At 36.8% G+C, this 16,885-nt stretch overlaps 1 protein-coding gene across 1 annotated transcript in view; it reads right to left on the bottom strand.

Moving 5' to 3' along the window:
- Positions 1-16,885, bottom strand: part of TRIM37 (tripartite motif containing 37) — a 156,957-nt gene that overhangs the window by 104,097 nt on the left and 35,975 nt on the right. Inside the window, exons 9-12 of the mRNA XM_021704395.2 lie at positions 13,235-13,359; positions 7,373-7,423; positions 5,954-6,035; positions 3,634-3,641 (exon numbers count right to left, since the gene is read on the bottom strand). Of these exons, the coding sequence (XP_021560070.1) occupies positions 3,634-3,641; positions 5,954-6,035; positions 7,373-7,423; positions 13,235-13,359 (266 nt within the window). The remainder of the gene's footprint in view (positions 1-3,633; positions 3,642-5,953; positions 6,036-7,372; positions 7,424-13,234; positions 13,360-16,885) is intronic.

Below are 16,885 nucleotides of genomic sequence, written 5' to 3'. Positions count from 1 at the left end.
GCAGGGAGTCTGCTTCTCCCTCTGACCCTCCTCCCTCTCATGCTCTCTGTATCTCATTCTCTCTGTCTCAAATAAATAAATAAAATCTTTAAAAAAAAAAAAAAAAAAGAAAAGAAATTTTTGATTTTATTTTTATCATAATTTTAAGGAAAATGTTTTAATAGCTTACGTACATGCCAGCTACACCTCTAACAAAATACTAGCTTTAAGATTTTTCAAAAGGTAGAGGATTCTGTTTTTTTAGATTTTATTTGTGAGAGAGAGAGAGAGCCTGCGCACACACAAGGAGGGGGAGCAGCAAGCTCCCTGCTGAGCAAGGAGCCCGATGCGGGCCTCAATCTCAGGACCCTGGGATCATGACCTGAGCTGAACGCAGACGCTTAACCAACTGAGCCACCCAGGCATCCCAAAAGACAGAGGATTATAGAAAGACTGCAGCAATGGCAACATAATTTATGCAACTCTCTAAATCCAGACAGAAAACACAAAAGCTCACAAAAAACATTTACAACAAAACTAGATGACAGATTATCTCCACAACCCCCAAAATACAAGCAGATAAAGATTATCAATTACAACCATTAAGACCTGTATGACATAAACATCTGCATGGGAGAAAAGACAGGGAAACTATGGGGCATCTAATGAACCAGGTAACAGAGAAACCACAAAATGGCAAAGAGCCACTGAAAAGCCTCACAAACCAAATACAATAGCTGAAAATGGAATGAGCTGCTCAATGGATTACCAATGGAGTACAAGGGCACCTTACATTAAAAACTCTGAGAATTAAATGCAGTCAGGTCACTCTAAACTCTTGTAAATGAATATAGAGGGCCTTTCAAGACAGGCCCTAACATTACAAAGAAAGTGAGAGAAGTGAAATAAAAAGTAAATAGCAGAGAAATAATAAAAACGAAGGAGAAGGGCAGAGCTAGGACATCTCTCAGAAAGCAAGGCATCATATTTTTTTTTTTTAAAGATTTTATTTATTTATTTATTTGAGAGAAAGAGAGAGAGAGAAACAGCATGAGAGGGGAGAGGGTCTGAGGGAGAAGCAGGCTCCCCGCTGAGCCGGGAGCCCGATGTGGGACTCGATCCCAGGACTCCGGGATCATGACCTGAGCCGAAGGCAGTCGCTTAACCAACTGAGCCACCCAGGCGCCCCATCATATTTATTTTTGATTGCCTTATCGCCCACTGGATATCGCCATGCAAATGAAATTGGATCCCTACTTTATGTTCAAAAATTAAATAAAAATGGATCAAAGATCTAACTATAAGTCCTAAAATTACAAAACTTCTTAAGAAAAACATAGAAGAAAAGCTTCATGACATTAAATTTGGTAAGGATTTCCTGGCTATGAAACCAAAAGCAAAAACAGACAAATTGAACTACACCAAAATTTAAAACTTCTGTGCATCAAAGGTTAAAAGAATTAAAAAGGAACCTACAGAATGGGAGAAAATGTGTAAAACATATATCTAACAAGGGGTCAATATCCAGAATGTATAAAGAAATTCTACAACTGAACAACAACTAAATTTTCAAATGGGCAAAGGACTTGAGTAGACATTTTTCTGAACAAGATATACAAATGGCCAACAAGCATATGAAAAGATACTCAATATTAGTAATCAACAGGGAAGCACAAATCAAAACCAAACTATTACATCATGCCCATCAGAATGGTTACTATCAAAGAAACAGAAAACAAGTATTGACAAATACAGGGAGAAATTGGAACCCTTGTGCACTGTTGAGTGTTCATCAAAAAAATTAAAAACAGAATTATCATTTGATCTAATTCCACTTCTGGGTATACAGCCAAAAGAACTGAAAGCAGGATCTTGAAAAGATATCTGCACACCCCTGTCCACAGCAGCACTATTCACTATAGCCAAGAGGCAGAAGCAACCCGAAGTGTCAATCAACAGATGAATGAATAGAGACACCTGGGTGGCTCAGTGGGTTAAGCGTCTGCCTTTGGCTCAGGCCATGATTCCAGGGTCCTGAGATGGAGTCCCACATCAGGCTCCTCGCTCAGCAGGAAGCCTGCTTCTCCCTCTGCCTGCCACTTCCCCTGCTTGTGCTCTCTCTCTCTCTGACAAATAAAATCTTAAAACAAACAGATGAATGCATAAACAAAGTGTAGTACATACACTGGAATGTTTTTCAGCTTTAAAAAGAGAATTCTCACACATGCTATAAAGTAGATGAACTTTGAGGGGATTATGTAAGTAGCCAACCACAGAAAGACAAATAGTGTAGGATTTCACATATATGGGATCTCTAGAGCAGTCAAATTCACTGAAACAAAAAGCAGAGTGGTGGTTATCGAAGACTGAGTGGAGGGACAAATGCGGAATTATCGTTTATTGAGCAGAGAGCTTCAGTTTTGAAAGATGAAAAAGTTCTGAAGACTGGATGCACAACAATGTGAATATACTTAACAATACTACATGTACACCTAGAAATGATTAAAGGGGAAAAAATATGATATGAAAAAATAACACAAACCAGAATTAGAAAAACTCAGAAATTAGGTGATAGAACTAAGAATTAGAAATAAAAGATTATTTAAGAAATAAAGACTGAACTAAAAGAAACAGGAGAGCAAGTAAGCAGAAGAGTTTTTATCTTAAATAAGTGAACAAAGGAAACTTTTTCAAATAGAAAAATTTGAAAATTTCAAAAAGAAATGAAGAGCTAGGAAGATTAGAGAGAAAGCAATACTGAAGACAGGAAAAGATTCAAAATACAGAGAATACAAGTCCCAAGAACGAAAACCAAAGAAAGGAACATAATAAATACTTAAAACTGTAATTAAGGAAACATTTTCTTGGGGGGGGGAGGGAAAAAAAAGATCTAAATCTACATACTCAAAGGGCTTACCATGTAATAATGACCCAAAACAACTAAAACATATAATAGTAAATTACTAGACTTAAACAAAAGATTATTTGGGCACCTAGACAATATTATGGAATGCCTTTTAAGGATTAGTTTATAATCAGACTTTACCTATAGAAAATTGAATTACATATTTGAGATACCCAATGACAGAAAACATAAACTAAGGATTTTATATCCAGCAATACTGGCTCTAGAGTGAACAGTTAAAACACAAACTGTTTTCAAAACATAAAAACTCAGAGAACAAGATTTGGACATCAAAACTCCTATCTAATGTGGCAAAAGTGGGGGAACAAGGGAGTATAAACACAAAAAAATTTTTAAGCAGTTCTCTGTAATCAAATTGATGGTAGAATTAAGAGTTCCTATCTGTGTCTATAAGGTAAAATAAAGCAAATGAGTGACTGATCATGAGATATTCTATTATTTCCAAAGGATTCAAGAAGTAGGATTCCTAGAATGGAAGGAGACATGGTGTAATATAAAAAGATTAAGTAAAAAACACTCTATAGTCCTGAATTTAAACTGTAAATGTGAGCACTGACTCAAGGGCTATTTTATCTTTAAAAAATACACACATGTATCCAAAAAAAAACCCCAATATTCAATTATATAGCAATTTTAAAGTGTTCAAATATTTTTTCTCTGCTGAGATCCCTGGAGCTTATCCAATTCAATTTTATCCATACTCCCATCCAGTTTTTCTCTAACTATACTCTTTGGCCTAAAAACAAACAAAATAACAAAAAAAAACCCTATACTGTACATGGCTAATAATGAACTCTAACGTAAACTAGGACTCTGGGTAATAATACGTCAATATAAGTTCATCAACTGTAACATATGTACCACTCCGGTGTAAGCTATGTTGATAATGGGGAAGGATATAGGGCCAGGGGGCATATGGAACTCTCTGTACTTACCACTCAATTTTGATGTTTAACTTAAAACTGCTCTAAAAAATAAAGTCTATTAAATAAATTTTAAATAAATAAATAAATGCAGATTTCCCCCTTTACAAATACCCATATACATTTATCTATGTATTTCCTACCTCTGTTCACTAAGGAGGCCTAGAAACTGTGACCAACTTGGTAGAAATAAGCATCCCTATCAGTCTGGTCTTGAAATACCATTTCCCCACTAACAGGAATCAGGGCTCTTTGAATAAAATGGCCAATTTCAGATATGGAGTAGGAAATGGACAAGATGGCTAGAATATCTTGCCATGGAAGAGAACAAGAAAGGTAACTACTAGAGTCACTGCTAGGGACTTTTAGGGTCAAAGTGACAAAGAAGCCAACTTAAGGAGATTATACATATATAAATCTATGAGTTCATAATGACATTTATTGATCACGTCCAGAAAATAACAGGGAAAACTGGTAAATAACAGGAACAAATCCTGTTTCTTCTTTATGAACTATAATAGTGGGTAGCCAAATAATTGATAATGGGAAGAATCTCTTAGAAACATATCTCTATAAAAGTACTGCAATTAATGAAAAACAATAAAATGAGAATATCACTATTTTACAACTTCCAGTGAATTAAGATGTAGGCAATGAGCACTTATAGCAGCCAATATCACAAAAAGAGATGCAACTAGATATGATGTGATAAAAGAAGACAATACTGCTTATACCCTTGCCACCAGAATCAACTATACATCTCATCATGCCATTACATCCAGCTGCCAATTTACAGAAAATACGTAGGTCAAAGAAACATACTGAAATGCAGCATGAGTATGTAATCAGCATACATGTATTTTTTATAGCTTTCCGTATCTATATTTTATTTTTATTTAAAAAATGATTTTAGGGCACCTGGGTGGCTCAGTTGGTTTAAGCAGCTGCCTTCAGCTCAGGTCATGATCTCACAGTCCTGGGATTGAGCCCCATATATTGGGCTCCCTGCTCAGCAGGGAGTCTGCTTCTCCCTCTGTCCTTCTCCCTGTTCGTTCTCTCAAATAAACTAAAATCTTTAAAAAAATAAATAAAAAATAAAAATAAAAGGGGCGCCTGGGTGGCTCAGTCGTTAAGCGTCTGCCTTCACCTCAGGTCATGATCCCAGGGTCCTGGGATTGAGCCCCGCATTGAGCTCCCTGCTCCGTGGGAAGCCTGCTTCTCTCTCTCCCACTCCCCCTGCTTGTATTCCCTCTCTCGCTGTGTCTCTCTCTGTCAAATAAATTAATAAAATCTTTTAAAAAATAAAACAGAATAGAAATAAAATTAAAAAAAATAAAATAAAAATAAAAAATGATTTTTAAAATAAGAATTTTAGGGCGCCTGGGTGGCTCAGTTGGTTAAGCGACTGCCTTCGGCTCAGGTCATGATCCTGGAGTCCCGGGATCGAGTCCCGCGTCGGGCTCCCTGCTCAGCAGGGGGTCTGCTTCTCCCTCTGACCCTCCCCCCTCTCATGTGCTCTCTGTCTCTCTCAATCTCTCTGTCTCAAATAAATAAAATCTTTAAAAAAAAAAAAAAAAAAATAAGAATTTTAAACATTTCTTCTAAAGATAAATATCTTCTTAGAAGCGAGAAAATTCACCAAGGTCAAGGTTCATACTGTTCACACTGAACTCATTTTTTTGGTACACTTAGTAATATACCCTATAAAAAACCATAATATTGTCATTACTTTAGTTCTTTACTCCACTAAAAAAGTGAACCAGGGAGCATCTCTCTGTTATATGGGATGCTGCCAATTCATGAATTGCTTAATAAAACCACGGAAATTTTCAAATAAAAAAAAAAAGTGGGGGCACCTGGGTGGCTCAGTCAGTTAAGCATCTGACTCTTAATTTTGGCTTATGGTTATGATCTCAGAGTCATGAGACTGAGCCCCATGAAGGACTCTGCACTGAGTATGGAGCCTGCCTGAGATTCTCTCTCTGCCTCTGCCCCTCTACACGCTGCTCGCTCTCTGCGCCTCGCTATCTCTCTCTCAAAAAAAAAAAAAAGTGAACCAGTATGCTACAGAACCCTGAAAGAAAGACCTTGGTTTCAAAATTTATTAGAAACATTAAACACTTACTGGGTAAACTTTTAGCCTCCAACAAAGTCCTGAAACTTGAAGAGGTGGACTGTAAACAGGGTCTGCTCTCTGACGCAAAGTGCTGAAGTAAAAGAAAACCAACCAAATTCCAAGATCAAAACTGTTGTGAAATAGCAACAGGCAAAATCAAACTCCAAGCACTTTATTGGTTACTTATTTGCAGTCCTAAACAAGTAAATGAAGATGACTGAACAAATCAAGATTCTACTGTATAAATTTAAATATACTTACATTCTGAAACAAGAGAAAATGTAACGATACTGAAATATTCAGCAGTATCTTTTCACTTTCGGGTTTAAAAAAACCCCTCAAAACTGCGACATTCAAGGGGCACCTGGGTGGCTCAGTCAGTTAAGCATCTGACTTTGGCTCAGGTCATGATCTCAGAGTCCTGAGATTGAGCCCCATTTTGGGCTCCATGCACAGCTGGGAGTCTGCTTGTCCCTTTCTCTCTCCCTTTGTCCCTCCCACCTGGCTTTGTGCACACACGTGCATATGTGTGCTAATAAAATCTTTTTTAAAAAACCACAAAACTGTGACATCCAAGGGAAAAGGAAAATATAAAAATAAGACTAACTGTCCTGAATTTAATTACCACCTCAACAAGCAGTCTTTCACCATAAAAGAAAAAAATAATGTTTCTTCCTCACATCCTTGTAGTACAATTATCTTTTTTTAATATGGAAAAACTTAAAAAATGTGCTAAATCTTAATATATGTGGGGATATCCTCAGAAAGTTTATATTTTAGCCACAAAATTATCCCATAAAAAAAGACAAATGGGAAGGGGTATAAATTTTCACAGTTTGGCCTTCTATCGATGGTTATCAACTCCTGGAATTTCTCTCCCCAAGGAAAGGCCTTTTATTTTGTGGTTCTCCATTTCCAAACTGTCACTGAAGACAAGTTCCTTAAGACCTCTGTGTTTTAAGATCCTTGCTTCTAATCTTAGAGAAAAAGCAGTAAAAGCTAACAAAATAACATGCAAGTTACTAAGCCTACAAATTTCTTACAATTATGTCCTCTCATCCATAATTTCTCACTTTTAGCTAAGATAAATGGACTCAAATGGACTTCTTCCCACTCCTCTTATTTCTGAGGATAGGTGGCAGGTGTCAACGACCTTAATAATCCCCGTCACCCCCTCCTTAGCAAAGGCTAAGTGGACCCTCTTCTTTAAAAAAAATGGTTCCTTTTCCCACACTAGAGAAGCAACCTGCCCTGAAGATATAATACAACTCAGACAAATGACCTATATGTTTCTAATATTAACGTTGTTTCTTCTAAGATTACATACTGAGTGACCCAGTTCATTAGGTCTGTATCCTACCCGGGAATGATACCTTCCTGGCTCTTATGTATACATACAGAAAATCTCAGTTGTCAAAAAACTCTTACCTGAAATTCTCTAAAACAAAAGTTGCTGTATCATAAGATGGTACTAATTCACTAAAAAGAAGCAAAAGGCAAAAAAATTATTTGGCTTATTAAGTTTAAACTTTCATTTAGTTAAAAACCAAAGTTAAGTCCCTCGGTAATATCTTAAAAATGCTGTTAAAACTAAGTCCCTAAGAAATATTTTTAAATCCTTACTAAAGTAAACATTAAATCAAATGAATTCATACATCATCAAAAGGTGACATCAAAAGTTCACAATTAGAGACCCAACACTTTATAAAATAGCTGGGGTTTTTTAGAGGCAATATATGATTAAGTATTAAAATAAACATAAGAGACTTTCAAAAGTACTCATGGAAACAGGAAAAGGAAGAAATGGGTGCTTAGGCTGGGAACCTAAAATACGAAACAAATATAAACAGGTTTAATAAAGTCAAAAGAAACAGCAAAAGACATCACAATAAATCTCCAAACTTCCTTCTCTAGAACAAATTATGAGGAATACTGACATTCTTAAATACTTTAAATTCTCAACTACTAGCAAATAAATCTGTATCATTTTATAGAATAAAAATACATAATCACGTGGGAGCAAACAGAGTGGATGAACACATTAACAGTTTCTTGGCAAGGCAAGATTACTGCAGGCAACTCTAGTTCTATACAGTCTTCTCCAAAGGGAACTGAACTATATATATAACACAACCACAGGATATACCCTTAGATCATGTGAACAGTCTGTAGCGTTGTCATTCAAACACCTCAAAAGTTACAGTAAAACATTTTTGATAAAGATAAACATTTATGATAAAAACATGATAAATACCATCATACAGTATTATAATATACAGTACTTATATTTAATAAATAAAATTATAAATTTACCAAAAAGATATACTGCAAGCCATTTCACTACATTCTCAGATATATCTTCTAAAGTTCAATTCATGAAAATTTGTTATTACCAAAATAAGATATAAGATAACATCCACAGCATTTTCATTGTGATGGTCCCTAAAGAAATTAGTGATTTGCCAGTGAAAATACAGCATAGATTTAAAAATATATGATGGGGGGGGGGCGCCTGGATGTCTCAGTCAGTTGAGGATTTGGCCCTTGATTTCAGCTCAAGTCATGATCTCAGGGTTGTGAGACTGAGCCCTGCGTCGGGCTCTGCACTGGATGTGGAGTCTGCTTGAAATCCTCTCTCCCTTTGCCCACCTCCCTGGTCCTGCGAGCGCACTCTCTCCAAAATAAATAAATCTTTAAAAAATATATATTATTTTTTATTTTATGTTAAGTATGTACAGATAAATAGCTCGTTATCTTTTTCATAGTCAGTAGATGAAGTTTGCCCTGCAAGAGTTAACTATATAGCTACTATCTTATTATTAAGCACCCCTAACCATATCCCTAGGCAGCTGTTTCCTTTTCTTAGAAGACTCACATTCCTCATTACCAGATGTTTGCCTGGTTAATCTTTACTATTCCTTATTAGTCACAGACCACTACTGGAGGTCTGCTCTAACTTCTCTCCATTATATGCTCTCCTCACACTCAATATAAACAAACCCCAATTAGTAGGACCAATGTAATTAGTACCTAGGAAGCCTACCTGGAACCACAAACCTAATCAGAGATCCAAGGAAGTCTCCCCAGGATAATTTTCAAATTTGGTCAAGTCATGATATGCTTTTGGCTATAATTTCATGCAACTTCCAATCACACCAGTGTTGGTCAGTTCTCTCACCAAATTCATAGCATCTTTAACAATGTTTTTTCCACCACATCCTTAATATCCAGCGTGATACATTTCCTTTGTTGTTGTTTTTGCTGTAAGACCAGACTACCGTCATATTTTTATCAGCCATTAAGGGTCAAAAGGGTCCACCAAAACACAAAATAAGTAGAAGGAAATGACATGTTTAACTCAGAACAGCAGGGTGGAAAGCTTAGGAGCTAAAGGATTAGAATAGATTGCTAAAGCTCACTAACCAAGAGAGCATAGTACGTCTGCCCTAGCTCTCACTTGCTGAGAGAAAATCACATTCAGAGCACAGAAAACATCTACCAACCGTAGGGTATTGTGATATACTACATATGTATAATTTTTAGGGAAACTTTTTGAAAAATAACATCATTAACAAATTAGTGCTATGGGGCAGCATTAAGCAGGACGCATTATATAGGTAACTCTTGAACAACATGGGTTTGAATTGTATAGGCTCACTGATATGTGGATATTTTTCATACAGTGCAGCAAATGTATTTTCTCTTATGTTTTTCTCTTCTCTAGCTTACTTTATTGTAAGAATATAGTATATAATACTTACAACATGCAAAATATATGTTAATCGACTTTATGTTATCCATAAGGCTTCTGGTCAACAGTAGGCTATCAGTAGTTAAGCTTTTGGGGAGTCAAAAGTTATATGTGGATTTTCGAATGCTCAGGGGCCAGCATCCCTAACTCCCGCATTGTTCAAAGGCCAACTGTAATTGAGTAACAAATATTAGATTTTAATATACAATTCTCTATTATTTAACATGGAATGTATATCCTCTTCCATGTCTCCTGTGTAGCACCTACAACAGTACTAAACATATAGATGGTTTTAAATAACACTGTACTTGTTCAGTAACTTTATTCTCCATTGTGGCTCCACCATGAATCATCAACCAATGGAACTTAAAGCAATCCAGTTCCATGAGAACAAAGCTTAGGAACATTCACCACTACCTCTGCACAACTAAAATTTGATCCGTAACTTAATGTCAACAAATGTTGACCTTTCTTATTTGGATCTCTCTCTACTATGCTGATTCAATGCATCAACAGATGAACACCTCCTTCCTGGATACTGCAGCCCACAAACTGAGTTTCTATTAAAAACTACAGTTAAGTTACAAGTCAAAATTTCCAGTAAGGCAGCAATAAGCTTTACTGAGGACAGAGATGGTCCTAAGGTGAACTTTATCCATGGAAAGCTCCTTAATTGTCATACTTTCTTATTTTTTAAATTTTTGGTGGTTTCCTCTTTACTGATGTTCCTCCTACCTTCTTCCCTTGCTCCCTGCCTTCCCAATTTCAGTCCCTTCCATCTACACCCAAAAAAGAAGGTAATGAAAAGGAAGGGATGGCTGGGGTTCTGGGCCACTTGGGCAATTAGGGAACAGAAAGCAAAATAATCACTGGATGTAAGAGAGATTTGACAAGAAGTCTAATGCAGAGGTGCCTGCTTAATGAGCCGCTGCAAGCAATATCAGCATAGTTTATCTATATCTACAGTTCTCAAACTTTAGTACAGGATTAATCAGGATGCCCAAGATTCATTTTCTGGACACCACCACCAGATTGGCAGGGAAGAGGCCTGGGAATCTGCATTCTGGACAAACACTCCAGCTGGTTCTGGTAAGTGATCCATATACCATACTCTGAAATGAAAAACATTTACCTTTAAAACCTACATTTCATTCCACTGGTGATGGAATGGTTCAGAAAAGGTATTCTTTAAAACTGAAATGACTAACCGGTTTATCAAAAAGGCAGCCTTGGGATACTGGTGAACATCCTTAGTTCACCCAAATCTACTTAAAGATAGCAAATACCAAGTCCTTTTAATAATATTCTTAATATTCTTCTTGATTAAAATAGGAGTATTATACCTGGTTTGCTACTTCAGAGAGAAATGAAGACTTATCATCAGTCAGAACTACCTGAGTTCTAGTTGTCAAAAGAATTTTCCCTTCTGTTTATAGGACTGTGGGTGGTCCAGTTATGCCAGTGATTTTAAACCAGGGGCAGTTTTGCTCCCAGGAAGCATTCGGCAATGTCTGGAAATATTTTTGTCACAACTGTAAAGGGAAAGGTGCTACTGGGATACTGCTAAACATCCTACAATAAACAACATAGCTCCCTCAACCCCACAAAGAATTATCCTGATCAACAATAATGGTTGAAGAACCCTGGCTTGCACTATACAGTCTAGTACCATCAATGCCCTGTGGCCATCATAGGGCATCACATATTAAAGAAAAAAGGCACTTAACCATATAAACATTTTTAAAACAAAGGCTATTTCCTAAAGGTACCACAGCTCTCAACATACTAGAAAAACCTGGCAATATTCCATAAGCCATCTTTAAAGTCTAAGATGGACAAAAATCTCTCGTTCCAATATATATATATATATATATATTTTTTTTTTAAGATTTTATTTATTTGACAAAGACACAGCGAGAGAGGGAACACAAGCAGGGGGAGAGGGAGAGGGAGAAGCAGGCTTCCCGCGGAGCAGGGAGCCCGATGTGGGGCTCGATCCCAGGACCCCGGGATCATGACCTGAGCCGAAGGCAGACGCTTAACAACTGAGCCACCCAGGCGCCCCTCGTTCCAATATATTTTTATCTGAGGCAGTGGTTTAACCTCTCATCATAGGAATCAACTAAGGAAATTTAAAAAGAAAAAAATACAAATGTCTAGTTATACCCAGTGTTATGGACTGAGTTGTGTCCCCCAAAATTTGTACATTGACGCCCTAACCCCCAATGTATTTGGAGACAGGACCTTTATGGTGGTAATTAAAGTTAAATGAGGTTATAAGGGTGGGAGAGACCCTAACTCAATAAAGCTCATGTCCTAGAAGAGGAAAAGACACCAAACACTGATCTCTGTGTTTGAGAGAAAAGGTCCTTCCAGGCTGCAGGGAGAAGGTAGCTGTCTGCAAGTCAGCAAGAGGCCTCATCAGAAATCAAATGTCTTAGCACCTTGATCTTGGGCTTCTTGCTTCCAGAACTGTGAGAGAATAAACTTCTGTAGTAAGTAACCACCCAGTCTGTGGTATTTTGTTACGGAAGTCCAAGCAGACTAAGATTTTATTTCACATGACCTGAGGTATGAGCCAGCACTGGTAATTTTCAAAAGAATCCCAACTGAATATACAGCTAATGTGAGGAACCACTGCTCTAACACCACATGCTTGAAAGAACATGCTGTTCAAAAGAATTCTAAGACTGCTCCAAATAAAAACTAAAAAGATGCACAGAATGCAACCAACTATTTCCTCCCACTACCTTTTAGGATATGAAGGTAACATCATGTCACCTTCAGAATCTTTTGGCATTTCATCTGTTTTCCGAGTTTTGCTTCAGACAACATATATGTAAGCAATACAGTCACTGTGTAATGAGATATAAGTAAACTCAAAAGGTAAATAAAAGAATGAACATACTACATCATGGATGGACCTTGAGAGCATTATGCTAAGTAAAATAAGTCAGAGAAAGACAAATACCGTATGATCTCACTTATATGTGGAATCTCAAGAAGGGGTCAGAAGGTATAAACTTCCAGTTATAAAATAAGTCCTGGGGATGTACTGTACAGTATGGTGACTATAGTAAATAACACTGTACTGCATATTCAAAAGTTCCTAGAAGAGAAGATCTTAAAAGTTCTCATTACAAAAAAAATTTTATAACTGTTTATGGTGAGAGATGTTAACTAGACTTAATGACGTGATCATGACTGTGTCGTGACCAATTAATATGAAGTTACCGTCAGTTATACCTCAATTTAAAAAAGTGAACAGATACTAATGAAATTGAATTGGGATCAATTCACGTTCTACAGAAGGTGACACTCTAGGAAGAAACTAACTCCTAATTCAAGCTCCTCTCTTCACAATCAAGTGTAAGTCCACCAGTATTTTTTTAACCAGATTTACATGCACAACTAAAGTTCACCAGACCACATCATTATAAATAACACCCTAAAAAACCATGGAGTTAAGAAAAATAACATTCTTTTGAAACAAGTGTATGTATTTGCACATAAACTTCAGATAAAAAACTATGTCATACCTGGTAAAGTCTGGTGGAACAGGCGTGGTAACAAAGGATGCCATGGGCTTTCGATGAACTTGCTGAAACATCATGAGGATCTCTGAGCTCTTAGATATCAACTCACTCTTACTACAAGACCGCAGCTGTGTGAGGAAAAAAAATTGAATAAACAAAATTAATATTTAATGGCATCTCAAAATCCTTAATAAAGAATAAAAACAGAAATTATTTTGGTTAGGGGCGCCTGGGTGGCTCAGTTGGTTAGGCGGCTGACTCTTGATTTCAGCTCAGGTCATGATCTGGAGGCCCTGGGATCGAGCCCCACGTCAGGGTCCACTCAGAAGGGAGCCTGCTTGAGGATTCTCTCTCCCCCTTTCCCTCGTCCCTCCCCACTGCTCGTGTGTGCTCTTTCTCTAAAATAAATAAATCTTTAAAAAAAATTATTTTGGTTATGTGCTGGAAAAAAATGTGAGATAAAAACAGAATGACTTTCAAAGTGTTCTGAGAGTTAAGAAACTACATAGGATCTAGGTTATTTCCATTCTAACGATGAAGTCATTGAAGAAGCGTATTTGATTTTTTTAAAGATTTTATTTATTTATTTGACAGAGAGATAGAGAGAGAACACAAGTAGGCAGAGTGGCAGGCAGAGGGAGAGGGAGAAGCAGGCTCTCCACTGAGCAGGGAGCCGGATGTGGGGCTCGATCCCAGGACCCCAGGATCATGACCTGAGCAGAAGACAGCCGCTTAACCGACTGAGCCACCCAGGCGCCCCGAAGCGTATTTGATTTTAATGCATTTTTCTCTCCTTGAAGCTACCACAGATATATTTTAGACTGGCATAGTGAAGCTATTATGTATATTAACAAACAAACCTCTGTAGGTCAATAGCCTTCAAACAAGAATTTCTCAAATTGCATTCCAGGAAGGAGAGAAATGTTAAAATGTAACAGACCCAAATAAGTCTTAACCTACATCAATTTGGAAAACACCACTTTATATAGTGCCAAAGGTAAAACTGAGAAATTCAACTTTAATAAGTGTGGTAGTTAAAAAGACTTTCTATTCAAGACAACCAATCTGAAGTCTTAATTCTGCCATGCACTAATTATATGACTTTCAGAATCTGTTTATCTGTAAAACTGAAATAGTATCTGCTGCTGCTTGCTTGTTACAACAATCATGAAGCCCTAAGTGAGAAAGCTTTATAAACTGTTATAGACTAAACTGTGTCTCCATCAAACTCCTATGTTAAGTTCTAACCCCTAATAGCTCAGAGTGTAACTATATTCGGAGATAAAGTCTTTAGAGGACACAGAAAGAAAGTAGACATCGGCAAGAGACACCTTAGGGGAAACCAAACCTGCCGACGCTGATCTCGGACTTCCAGCCTCCAGAACTATAAGAAAGTACATTTCTCTTGTTTAAGCCTCCTAGTCTGTGGTATTTAGCTATGGATGCCCTATCAAATTAATATACTATCAAATGCCATATAAATGATATTCATAACACTCACTACAACTAGGTTTGTATCTTTAAAATGATGGTTGTTTAGGGGCGCCTGGGTGGCTCAAACGGTTAAGCGCCTGCCTTCAGCTCAGGTCATGATCTCGGGGTCCTGGGATCGAGCCCCACATCAGCTTCCCTGCTCAGTGGGGAGTCTACTTCTCCCTCCCCCGCTGCCACCCCTCTGGCTCGTGCTCTCTCACTCTTTCCAATGAATAAAATCTTAAAAAAAAAAAAAAGTTAAAAAAAATGATAGTTGTTTATAGCTCACGAAGAATATGACTGGTATCATATGAAAAATATCAAAACTTACAGCTTGTATTCAAATATTTATTGAATGCATATTATAAATATCCTTCCTTGATCCCATTTCCTTCAAAGATAATTCACTGAAGTTTATTATTGCTATATATGTATTTCCACATTACGTGTTCAGCAATGTTCTGTTTTTAGACTTTACATAAATACTATCAAGCTATGTCACGATGTAGCCTACATTTTCTACTTACTGCTGTTTGAGATTTGTTTATTGATATTTATAAACCTACTTATTTCAGCAGTTTTAAAGAGAATATCATTGCATGTATATAGCATTAAGTTATTTTTCTCTGTCAATGGACAACTGGGTTGTTTCCCATTCTTCATTATTATAAGTAACTCAGGAGTAAAGACCCTTGTGCACAGTTCCTGTACACAGATGCAAGTTTCTCACATTATGTCTTGATATAGGACAAGAATCCCAACTTTTTTTTTTTTTTTAAATCCAGGAGTATGGTGGCTATTTGGGACCCCTTGTCTTTCATATTAATATTGGAATTTTACCAAATTCTGAGAAAATTCATGTTGAAATAAAGATGGAACTACACTTGTAGAATGATATCAAGAGAATCGTACATTGGTAATATTGAACTTTCCCCTAAATATACTGTAGCCCACAAAATGTAATAGGCTACATTATTAAACATAACTATTTTATGTGCCATTAAGAAAAGAAAGTCAATAAATCATGGCTATATCAACTGTTAAGACACATCCCATTTCAAAGATGGTATAACATATATCTGAGAATTAATGAAATACAGGATATTTCTTCATTCAATTCTTTCTTGTTTTATAATAGTGTCTACAAAGATCTTCAACAGGGGTGCCTGGGTGGCTCAGTTGATTGGCTAGGCGTCCATCTTCAGCTCAGGTCATGATCGATCTCTGGGTCCTGGGATAGAGTCCCACATCAGGCTTCCTGCTCAGCAGGGAGTCTGCTTCTCTCTCTCTCTCCCCACTCCTGCCCCTCCCCACTGCTCATTCTCTCTCAAATAAACAAAATCTTTAAAAAAAAAAAGGTCTTCAACGTATTTTATTAAACTTATTCAAAATTCTCCGTTTTTATTACTATTATCAATGGGATTTTTTAAAATTAAGTTTTCTAGCTGATTATTCCTGATATATGAAAACACTATTGATTTTTAGGTCTTGATTGTATAACCAGCAACCAAGATTAGCTCACTAAAAAGGTGTAAGTTATATACTTTCTATGTAGATAACCACATCCTCTGCAAATAACCAATTTTATTTCTTCCTTTCAATATATTTATACTACATTTATTGTCTTAATTTAATACACAGGACTGGGGCCTGGGTGGCTTAGTCAGTTAAGTGTCCAACTCGTGGTTTGGGCTCAGGTCATCTCAGGGTCATGGGATCGAGCTCATGTCAGGCTCCACACTCAGTGGGGAGTCTGCTTGAGATTCTCTAAAATAAATAAATCTTTTAAAAAGAATACACAGGACCAGTACACTCAGAAATGAAGCAATGATAGGAGGCAACCCTGGATTCTTTATCAGAGAGTCTCAAATTTTACCGTTTAGATTGTTTCCTATAGACCTTTAAATTAAAGTTACTGTAGTTCCCTTTTATTCCTGGTTTGCTAAATAATTTGGCCATGAATGAGAATCAAATATAATAATATTTAAAAAATTATTATCCTATTAATTTCTATTTATATATTCATGTGGTTTTGCCCTTTAATCTCAAGTTATAATCAAGAAGATTTTTCTGATAATGAAACATTCCTTTCATTCCTTTGATTGACCTTGCCCAGGCTTGTTGTTTTTTTGGGTTTTTTTGTTTTGTTTTTAAAGATTTTATTTTGCAGAGGCTGCTGGG

This window comes from Neomonachus schauinslandi, chromosome 15, assembly GCF_002201575.2.
Source record: "Neomonachus schauinslandi chromosome 15, ASM220157v2, whole genome shotgun sequence".
Lineage (NCBI taxonomy): Eukaryota > Metazoa > Chordata > Mammalia > Carnivora > Phocidae > Neomonachus > Neomonachus schauinslandi.
The sequence above is the reverse complement of the archived record's forward strand: the minus strand, read 5'-3'. Positions and strand labels throughout refer to the sequence as shown.